The 11,869-nt window shown below is 39.0% G+C and overlaps 1 protein-coding gene across 1 annotated transcript in view; it reads left to right on the plus strand.

The window, feature by feature from the left end:
- The window catches only part of GALK2 (galactokinase 2), a 47,812-nt gene extending 38,244 nt beyond the window's left edge, over window positions 1-9,568 (plus strand). The window contains exons 9-10 of the mRNA XM_030457068.1: window positions 2,181-2,382; window positions 9,098-9,568. Coding sequence (XP_030312928.1) covers window positions 2,181-2,382; window positions 9,098-9,305 — 410 coding nt within the window. The 3' untranslated portion in view covers window positions 9,306-9,568. The remainder of the gene's footprint in view (window positions 1-2,180; window positions 2,383-9,097) is intronic.
- The last annotated feature ends 2,301 nt before the right edge of the window (window positions 9,569-11,869 follow it).

Here is an 11,869-nt window from a genome sequence, read left to right on the forward strand (position 1 = left end):
AGATATTCCCTAAACGAATGCACATTTAGAAATCTCCTTGCTCTAAAACAATAGCTTATAAGAAAAGAATATTTAAAGAGAAACCATCCTCAAAAATAGGCCAAGCTGCCGTTCTCCAGCACTCGGAAGCACTGAGGCATCATCGCTCTGTGAAACACAACGCAATAACTCCGGCAGCAACAAAATCCAGTGGGGTAAAACACACCTCCAAATGGGCAATCAAAACATGCTCTTCCTGGTGATGCTCTGAAGATGATGTTTCTGGGGGGCATGCAATTTTCTCATTTTTTTCCTAGTTTGAAATGCATTCAGAAGGCCTGTTCAAAAGACAGCAACACAGGGTTTCTCAGTAGCAGGCTGTATTGAATTACAAAATAAATACCACCAGAAGCAATCTCACCAGTAGCAGAACACTGCTATGTTCAGAGTTTCTCTATCGTTTTAGACTATGTGTGTCTCTCAACACTGTATTTTCAGCATTTACAGTTGTGATTTACACTTACTCTTGAGAAATAAAAAGGGATTATACAAGTGCTGATGAAGTTTTAGTCTGTAAGAGTTGCAACCTGGAGTATACATGAGAGATTTAATGCTGGACACAGTTCTATTTCCAGTCTTTCAAGTAAGATTTCTACATATACTTGCAAATGGAGATTGCTGAAATCATCAGAAGTGGTTCCAGAACTTTGCTGTCTCCATACAACAGCCAAGTGGGAACTCCACGTGTCTGGGTCAGACAGCAAGTTTTGTTTTGGATACAGGGCTTGTCTTTCTTCTCCTTTACCTCTGTTTGAGTGTTTCATCAGCCATTTTAGAAAGCAAAACAGATCAGAAGCTGAAATGAGGAGAGATACTTCATTCTAAAGGAGAATTTAAATGTAGAAAGAAAATGAGGGATGTTCTGAGCTGCTCTAATTGAGGCTTAGTTGTGATAAAATAGGGAAACATACCATGCTTCACACAGAGAATAAAGTTCACTTACCCAGTATTTACCACCCAAACAGCTCAAGTAAACCAATTTAATAATGAATTAAATTATGTCATGCATGCTTCTCGTGAACAATACTTCCTCAATAGCAGCCACAGTATTAAAGCAAACAGAACTATATTGGGAGAGAAAAACCATGAACTACAGCACAAGTTTGGGAAAGGCAGATCCATTCTTGGATAGTTGCAAACCAAACCCTCCTGTGAATAGGAGTAGCTTGAGGAGCCTATAACCACAGCCATCCTCTTCCTTTTTATAGCCCACTGTTTAGGTAGAGGTCTCTAACCCAACAGCCACACAGGTCTGGTCACCCTCCCATCCTTCCCAGAAGAACTGCTTTTTCATGGCACAACAGAAACCACGTAGCCAAAATACTTGCACCAAAACCTTTGGTCAGTCCTGAGTAGTACCTGTTCAGGCTCCACATCCACAGAGGCAGCACTGACACTCTGGCTGCTAACACATACCAAAAATAAACTCTGAAAACCAAACTGAAAGCACCTGTGCTCCTTGCTGCAATTTTAATCTGGTGTTACTTACACCTGGGCTAAGTCTTCATCATTGTGAAAACATCTGAGAGGGCTTCCTTACCTATCCACCAGGACATACATTGATAGCAGATTTGTCAGTCTCAGTTGAAAAAAAAGAAAAAAGTTGTTGGTGGATTTTTGTGGTTTGCTAAGTATTTTTTTTTCCAAGATGAAGTCCACCTACAGTTGTATCATTGATGCTGCTCTGGCCCTGAGCAGTTACACACAAAGCCCTGAGCCAGCAGGTACTGGCCCACAGCTGCCTGCAGGGCACAGAAACCTTTCTGATGTGCTTTGAAAACCTGAAAGCTTTAGATCAATGTCTTAATGCATGTCACTGCTGACTCCTGGGCTGGTGTCTTGCCTTCAAAGTAAAAGGAGAGGCTGGGTCTGTTCAGTGGCACAGCAAAGAACCAGACCATGTGCCTTAAGTTATCAACATGAAAAAAAATTATACACTGTATTTTGTGAACTCTAAATGCTGTTTTATTAGGGCTTTTAAAGAAGACTTAAGTGACCTTTTGCCAGACTTTTAACCCAGAGAGTTACAATATAAAATATCATGTGCTAAGTAAAATGTAGTTATCATATGTTTTTGTATGTTCCTTTTGTAGTCAATGCTAAGGGTTAACTGTATGACTTAATATTTTCATTTTGTTTAGTTTCCACCTTTAAGTTGTACCAGCGTGCAAAGCATGTGTACAGCGAAGCTGCCAGAGTGCTGGAGTTTAAGAAGATATGCAAGGAGGCACCTGCCAATGCAGTCCAGCTGCTGGGAGAATTAATGAACCAGAGCCATATCAGCTGCAGGGAAATGTATGAGTGCAGCTGTCCTGAACTGGATCGGCTGGTAGACATCTGCCTGTAAGTTCTGACCACAAGGAAGAGTAATCGCCTGTTGAGAATATTGTTTGAATTGATGAGAAAATATGACATCAGTGGCTATTGCAGTTTTAAAATGAAAGTATTCTTGTCCCTTATTACAAAATTAATCTCCTGCAGGGACATTATATGGTCAATTGTTTCCCTACTGACATCTGTGTAATACTTTCAGATGAAAGCTGCCGTTTAAGGCTTTATTACAGACTGTGCTTTTGGACTGACTCATCATCACAAGTGTTATGTTAAACTGCTGGCTATTCCTTTTTTAAATTGTAGAAGAAGTCATAACTTTTTCTCAAAGCATCATCGTAGTTGTTCTATTTGAACTCTGTTGTATTTGTGTATTTCTTAACCATTTCAGAATGGCTGCCATGGGAATTCCAGGGCATAAGCAAACTTTTCTACATTCTTAGGTTGCCTTGGAATCATAATGATACATTGTGAAATACTATTGCTTTTTATTTTTCAGTTCAAAAAATATGTTGTCTTAGGGTATCAGATAGGTTGGGCAGCATTTCACCATTTGACTGTTACAGTGTCTGACACTGCTGCTCCTCTGCTCTTGTGTCTGAGCTTTCCCCACGTTATTCAGTCTCCATCATTCATTGCCCCAGCCTCATTCTTTTAGCTGGGTTCCCTTACTCAGTTTGGCCACAAAAAAAATGAGCGCTCTCAACTCCAAGACAGGTTCCCCAAGTGTCATTTTGTCCCTTTTCCCTCTGTTCCCCCCCAGTTTCATACCCTCTAGCCAGAATAAACAGAGTTTGAGAAATTGCATGAAGTGAGCTGGAAATCACAGGTGACTGCATGCAGGAGGCTGTTATTTTCATAACTCTTCTATGGTGGATGGTGAGATCTGGTATAACCATGTGAAAACAAATACTTAAATATTCACATTCTACCTAATATTTCTTCCACACTGAAGGACCAGCATGAAAGAAGGTACACATTTCAGTCCCTCTTAATTTCCATTTTTCTCATACATTTAATCATGGGACAGGCATCTTAGGCTAACTTTGGTCTGAATTCAGTGCCTGTAGAAGGAATTTGGTGGATGGTGATTATTTTAACAGTGCTTTGAGGAAATAAAGAGCTGCCCACCCAAGCTTTCCCACCATTGCTCCATTCCTGCCTCTGCCCTAGAAACCTTGTCCCAGCTGCTTCCCTTATGCACTTCATGTTGCTTCTGACGATGCCACCTTCATAATTCTGCTCAAATTCTGCTCATCTGTTTTGGTTCCTGTTTCTCCTTGGAGAGGTGTGTGGTTAGTTTGGGAAACTGACCTAAAACCAAGTGTTACTGCCCTGCCAGTAGGTGCCATGGAGGCTCCCATAAGCATCTGCAGGCCAGAGGTCAAGAAATGTTTCACTGCCTTTTAGAAGTAAATACCCTGTAAAAGTGTCCCATCCTCTATATCTTTCAGTCTTGAAGAAAACAGAAACTGTTTCATTTTGAAGCTTAGAAAATAATGAATACTTTACCTTCCCAAAATGAAAGTTATGAAGTTGCTTTACTGGCAACTGGCTCATAAAAAAAAATTAAAAAATAAAAAAAAATTAGTCTGGCTTCTAATGAAATTATGAATTTTACCAACATGCTAATTGCCATATGCTTTCTTACTTCTAACCTCATGTGGATTTTTAAGTTTTAATACCTATTTAGTAGGTTTGCAAAACCTACTAGTTGATAGAGATGATTATCCAGATTAGTCTGATTTATTTTGCAGACAAGATGGAATGGCATCTAAACCAGAAAACTACAAACTTAAAAACTGAACAGAAGAGTTTTCGATATTCACAGATTATTTGGCATATGGAATACACATGGTGGTTGGTGATAAAACACAGAGAACCCCTTCAGCCATTGGGCAGTCTGATAGTAATTTAGCATTACAATTTTTGTTCCTCCTCTTGGGAGCCAGTCCAGTACGTAACGCACAGGCCATGTTCAGTTCACTGTGTCACGTAATGACCACACAGCAGAATCAGCTATGAAAGTCACTCAGTGGGACCATTCCACCAGGGTTCCCTGCTCAAAGGAGCTCCTGATCTCTGTGTGAGAAGGGAGAACTGTCCCCAGGGTCAGCTGAAGACAGAAGCTGTGCTGTACTGAGTTGTTTAATATCTTGGGCTACAAAATCTTGATCCAGTGCAAGGTATCAGCACTGTCTGTTCCGTGACACACTGGACAGAGGAAAAGCTTTCAAACTTAACACCTCTACTACTTTTAGGTACAGTAACTATGCAGGGTTGGTAGCTTGGTCTGTAGCATCTCATTCTCTATGGCTGAACTTTGTGGAAAGGATTGGTTATTTTATGTGTCTGCACTTAGGGGTATGAACCAAGGTGATAGGGCCCTTTCTCAGAAATGCTCAGAGCAAACTATCCTGTTTCAAGCAGGGAAAACAAGTAGGTATAAGCTGATGAGATACAGCGTGGAGTTACCTGTGCTGCATTTAAACAAACCAGCATGGATGATAGCAACAGTCTGTTGCAGCACAAAGCTCAGCCTGTGGATGGAAAGTCTCTGTTTCTCATTTATGCTGAGCTCTGGGCTTTCACAGCTAGACAGCTGCTGCTCCCTGGGCTGGCCTGGGTATCGTGACACTGGCTTGCAGGCAGTGGTGTAGACACAGCCACAGAACCCAAAGGAAGGGAGTACGCAGTTAGGGTTTTACTAAATTAAATTAAAATTAATCAGAGCATTTCAGTTCCAGGGACCAAAATATAAATAGTGAAGGGGAAAAAAAGTGATGTGTGTGCCCACGTTACATCAGATTTCTAATTTACCAGCAGAAGAGCCCACAGCTAGTATGATGAGCATAGCTGAGCACCACAGTGGAGAGCAATTCGTGTGAAACTAGTTCTAATGGGTACATTAAAGTAGGGGGGATTCATTACTTTCATTGCACTGAAACAAGTAAATTATTCATTAATTATTCTTTGCAGTCTTGTCCCATCAAGAATATTTCATAAGAAATATAACTTTCTTAAGAGAAGTCTTATAATCCAGTGTTTTCCTGATTCTGTGATTAAATTCCTCAAAGTGTGTAGCTATTCTAGATGAATGTGGCTTAAGCCAGCATCTAATTTTTGGAACCTATCGAGAAAAAAAGTCTTAACTTTTCTCAAGTTGTACATTAAAAAACATATAAAATCACTAGTGACTCTAGGAGACTTGGCCAAAGTGATTATGGAAATGGCCAGGAACTACATAAATTACATTCTTTACTTACAATGATATACAGCTGCCCTGTAACTTTAAAAAGCCTTTCCAAAAATACATTCCACAGAATTGCCTGAGTCTACTGCTGCTCTCTCCTTACAAGGTTTAAACTGTGAAGAGTAATCTGCATATCCAGATGTTTTCTGTTTTGCCTAGATCTTTATGTTTTAGTGAACAACCTCTGCCAAGAAAGAAAGGGATCCATACTTGCTGTGGCTTGCAGTGATGAAAACTGTAACCACTAGTTGGTCAGTTGTTTTTTTTTCTTTCTGCAAAGACAGAAGACTTGCACTTTCTCTAACCTATCTTGTGGTGCTAATAGATGTTTTACCTTAGTCTTTTAAAGTAAGGAACACAGAAGAATTAGTAAACAAGGAAAAAAAATTGCATTTGAACTCCTTAATTCGTTAGGTACTTTTGAAAACCTTTCAGAATCCATGAGTGCTGCAAATAACTTTATTTCATTCCCTTACTCACCATCTTTTATTCCTATAAATTCTTATCATTTTAGTGTTAGCAGCCATGCCCCTTACAGCTAAAGACAAATGAATCCTCTCTGATCACTGCTAAGAAGATACCATTTTTACATTACATCCAGGTGCATTATGGTGGCCGAGACAGCTCTGCGTTTCATCAAGATTTTGATCATGGATGATTTTCTTAAAGTGTCAGTGTCTGGAGTCATGGCACAATTTGAAAATTCAATAAAACAACAACCACCAAAAACACCCTACAAAAAATGTTTCAGTGCCAAAAGGGCTTAAAGGTGCTATTCAGACACACACTAAACTACAAAACAGAATAATACCCAGGCCCCACTTACATACTTGAATCTCATGTTAACTCAATGCTTTCTGAATAGTCGGTTCATTATTTTATTTGAAATTAATAATATTGCTCTAATTCTTTCACCTTGCACGGCACTTTTTTTTTTTTTAAATATGGTACTGCTATGTCTTACCTATTGCTTCCATCTACCAAACAATGGGACACCCATTTTTATTTTTCCCTTTGCTACAGTACTCATGTGTTTACTCTCATTTACACACACACCCTTCCTCATAATTCTCTTTTGATCCAGTGAATACTGGAACAAGATAAACTCTTCAAGAAGCAAATGCCAGAACCTGGGACTGGGTCTCGAGTGCTCCCAACACCAGGCTACTGATGCATTCTGGTTCTTGTGTGCTCCAGCTCTCCCTCTATTACTTGTCCTCACAGATGCAGCAGAGCCCGTGTGGTGCACTTCCCCACATGTTAAATCCATGTCACACACTGGGTGGGAAAGCCTCCTCCCTCAGGCTTATCATCTGCTCATCCTTTTCATAGTGCAGGGTTATCCATGCCAGTGCACAAGAGGAGAGTCTGACTGTGACTCTCACTTTACCCGGAGTCCATCTTAGGGCTGTACTGATAAAGATTTGAAAAAGAGAGTTGCAGACCTGTTCCAAAGTTAATTTGTTTGTGTTTGACCTGGCCATCTCCTATGCACCATGTCTCCAGTAGGTGTGGAATTAAGTGCTTACTTTTGAACTTGGGTACTTAATTTTCAGGAGTGAATATTTGATAGGCACTGCCCATCAAAACACCAAGTTCCTCAGCATTAAGCCCCAGGGGCTGATCATATCACCACATTTGAAACTGTTAGCCACAGTATTTTGAAACAGAGTGACTTCAGCTCTGAAACAGGCACATTTTCTGTCTACGTTATGCTTTATTTCAACTAAGTACTTTAAAATGACTCAGTAAAAATGAGGCATGAGCATGACCACAGAGAATTATGAAATCAGTAAAAGGTTCAGAACAATTCTGAAGGGATTTCAGTTGCCTACCAAAATAAAAGCCAGATACCATCTGAAATACGAAGTTCTGACGGAGGTAGCAGACCAAACAAGTACAGACAGTGGATTTAGCAGACTCTGAAAAGTGGATTGGGCCTTAGGAAGTCGATGGGAATTTCCCTATTGATTGCAATTGAGACTGGATTAGATCCTGCTCATTTTAGGAGGTTGCTCCATGGACCAGAAATGACAAAAAATTGCATCAGAGAATGAGTGGCTTACAGGAATAATAATAATAAGTAAAATAAAACACCAACAGGAAATAAAGAATGAACATAAAATCGAGTCAGTATGAAGGGTGGCACCACATAGACACACTGAAGAAAGTGTTTCTGTTCACAAGGAGATGTAAAAGCATGTTTAGAATCAAACACATATGCAAGTACTTGCTTGAAACATGACCTAAACTTCTACTTACCCAGCAGTACACCAGATTCATTTAACAGCAAAGGCACATATGAAGAATTATGACAGCCACAGAATGAGCTGTCATTTGCCAATGTCACTCACATGATGCCATCTCTCCCTCCAAAACATTCTAGGACTCTCTGTGCATGGCTTTTGGAAACATATCAAACGTATTTGTTTGCAAATCAGATTAGGTGTCTCATGAGAAAAAGATTTCAAATGAGGTTTTTAAATCTTGGTGTTAGAAAAGCCTCAAAGAAACCCATTCCATGGTATTTTTCTGCTTTTTCTGTATATAATTAAGACCAGGAACACAGGTAAGCAACTAATGAAAATAATGTCACTAAATTCTAATGAGATGGTGTCTGAATCCTGCAGAGTAAAAGCATGGGATTGGATGAAGGACATTTCTAGCTGGCCAGTATTTTGAGGCTGGGAATGGTTTATATTCTGATTGTCATTTATTTGTCATTGTTCTTTCTATTCACCCTCCTTATTAAGGGCATTTTTTTCTTTGGGGACTAAATTCTTAAATTATCTCTCCTGCTGTAAATCTGTTAGGTTCATGAGGTTCCTCTATGCAGATATAACTACCCCTCTCCATTCAGCGTACACAGATGTTTGAGTGCCATTGCTCTGTCTGATTTTGAGGGTTTCTGAACTCTCCTTTTCTTGACTGGCACGCTCAGCAGTCCTGCAGAAGTCTGTGAATCTTCAGCATGTTTTAGATCTGTCCTGGAAGACTAGAACTATTTGTCTTTGCCACATAAGAAAACGGCTTGCATGCCTACATCCTGTGCAATTAGTTTATGAACCCTCTTTTGTTATTTTTGTCATCTATTTCTGTTTTCACTTCTGATGCCTTATGAGTGTTGCTAACACAGTTGCTTTCTTCTCCTCCTTTCTTCATCTCAGCTGTGCTGTGATCCTTAAAACAGCTGAAACATTATAAAAACGGGTGACTTCCTGAGTTGTCAGTAATGACTATACTGCAGTTTAAAGCCTCAGCATTTTTTTTCTTTTTTCTTTTGGGGGGAAGGGGGGTGTCCAGAACACTAACTGCAAATTGCTGTAATGTCACATGCAACCAAGTGAGGGAAGTTCAGAAAAATCAGATGACAGAGATGTATTCTGAATAAAGTATTCACTACTTTTCTATAGCCATATGACAAATGACCCCTTGTTAGTTTATTTAGCATGATTTTTTTCTGTTTTGTTTTAGGCAGTTTGGGGCCATTGGGTCACGTCTGACTGGAGCTGGATGGGGTGGCTGCACTGTGTCAATGGTGCCTACTGACAAGCTGAATACTTTCCTAAAAAATGTAAAAAAAGCTTATTACCAAACTGATGTCCAAAGGTTAGCATTGGAGAATAACAGTCTGTTTGCTACCAAACCTGGAAGAGGAGCTTTGGTTTTTATTGAGGCCTAAAGAACGTAAAAATTTTAAAGAAACTATGTAGGGCATTTAGAACTGGCAGTACTTCCCAGGCCGCAGTAAATGAATGCCTTTTCTTTTTTATTGTAATGAGCAGTTGCTATTATCAAAATATATTTCTGGAGAAACATTTCAAAGAAAACTCTGATTATAAAGTCTTTTTTCTTTCATACTAAAAATATCTTTCAGTGTAAACTTTGATTTACAAAACCAATCAACAAGGAAAACTGAAATTGAAATAAAGATCATGCTTTGTTTTAGTGGTGCTCTCTCTTTTTCCATTTACTGTCATAAAAGTAAGACCAGGTGAGCTCTTTCATCATAGGACTGGAACCTCACAGTGTTTGCAGGGCTGTTCTGTGCTTATTCTCCTCTGGTACTGGATACTCTTTTGTTTAGAGCATCCTGTAAAAATGGAAGATTAAACTGAAACAGTCAAGAAACCGGGAGGTCCTTGCTAGACATCATTTTATACTCTCCTCAAATAGGATTATTATTGTTGTAATTAATCATAGTATTAGACGAGCACCTGCAGGCCAAGTAAAACATTAGGAATAAATTACATTAAGCAGGAAAACTTTCTTCTAGCCATGTTTCTTGTGTATCCTTGTGCAGGCATGACTGGCTATAGAAGTTTCAACAAAACTGGTGCTGTGAGCTGTACAGAGTGGCAACACACTCCATGAAGGAACAGATAATGAAACAAAGTTTAGGTTTGAGTTACTCAAACATCACACTAATTGTTGAACCTGTCTGTGCTTCTACAACATAGTGTTTCCATTTTTATGTAAAACTATTAAAATGAAATAGATATAATCCATTGACCACATTAAAAAGGAGTAATTAAGGAGATGATTCCCTCTGTTATACTAAGGAGAAGGAAATAGGTAAGACCAAGAGTAAACGCTATTGACATATTTATTGACAAACTCCTTGCTCCCACTTGACACTACTGCCAGTCTCAAGGTTGTAATGTACTGGAATTTCAGCACTCACAATTCATAACCTGTCTGCAGAAGAAATTATTGTAATTACAGAAAGGTGACTGTATATGAAGATAACCCAAAGTGTCCTAACCCTGCTTCCCAGGGGGAAACTTCATTCCTGTGCCCTCTTTCACCCCATGCAAACTTTCACTCCTCGAGTACTCACAATGAAGACTGAAGAAAAGTTTTGCCAGTGTCATAACCCTTGCAGCCATAAAAGACACAGCAAGATTTGTCCCTGTGTGCTTCTTTGTGATGCTAAGCACAACCGAATGTCCAGAAGTCTGCATCAAATTACAGACCTCAGCAGACAGACCTCTGTACATTACCCACGCTAATTCAGGCCAAAAGCAAATTCTTAGAGGCTACTAATTCTCTGAGAGGGCTCTGCCAAATTTAAACACAGCAGATGAACCACAGCCAACATAAACTGCCAGAACTTTTCAGGACCCTCAGAGGGACCATGTAATGGCAATATTGTCACTAGAAAAAAATTTCTGTTTTTTGACAGCTGGGAAAAGTGGAACAGAGAGTGCTATAGAGCAAGGAAATCAAGTACTCAAGGAAACAATTGGGTCTGGGCATGATGGGGAGAGATGGAAAGACAGGATTTGGAGGGAGGACAATTAGAAGGATGCATTTGAGAAAGGGAAAGCAAGTAATGATGGAGACAGTTAACAATAGGCAGAATTACAGAAAGGTTTAACCTCAAAACATTCACTATTACTATCAACAGCAATTTAGTATCTTGTAACCCATTCATCTCATAGACAGATATGCTGTACATTCAGCTTACCTGTAAACACAGGACTCCAAAAACCAAAGAACCATAGAGAAATAGCTTAAAATCTCCAAGATTATAATGGAGATCTAAAGAAGATACTGTCACGACTTTGTTACCAACTGCCTGATTAAATATAATCCTCAGTTTAATTCAGCAAGTTCCACTTTATTATCCCATCATAAAAATGATCTACAACAGCCTACATACCAGTCCTTTCGTTAATATATCTGCACTGAACTTCAGTTCAGCTGGATCCACAGAAGCACTGAGCAGAATATATATTTATATTAGAGGGGCTTTTTTGGTCTTTGTTCTTTTAAGTTGAGCACAACACAAAATCATGAAACTTTCCAAAAAACATGCAGGCTGCAGTAGATTTTAAAATTTTCTTTCGATGAATCCTATAAGTTATATTCTTATAAACAAAGAAAACCAGAAAACTGGCACAGTATAAAAGAATGAAACTGAATGTTCTAAACATCTTAATTTATTTCCTTTTTATTGCTTCAGTGTCTTTCCCATACTTTTGTTGAAATCTGCAAATAAAATTGAGGCATAACATTCACTGAAAGACTATATACATAAAATTGGCACTCAGGCATTTTTATTTACTGACTACCAATAAAAAGTAAATGTTTCTATTTAAACAGCAACAAAAAATGGAACTGATTTGTGTTTAGGGTTGTTTTTTGTGTTCTTTTTAAACATTTGAAGACATTTTTCTACATAATGCTAAAACCCCCTGATAATCAGAGCACAAGAATGATATGCCCAAAATATGTAAGGTA

Source organism: Calypte anna, chromosome 10, assembly GCF_003957555.1.
Source record: "Calypte anna isolate BGI_N300 chromosome 10, bCalAnn1_v1.p, whole genome shotgun sequence".
In the NCBI taxonomy this organism is placed as follows: Eukaryota; Metazoa; Chordata; class Aves; order Apodiformes; family Trochilidae; genus Calypte; species Calypte anna.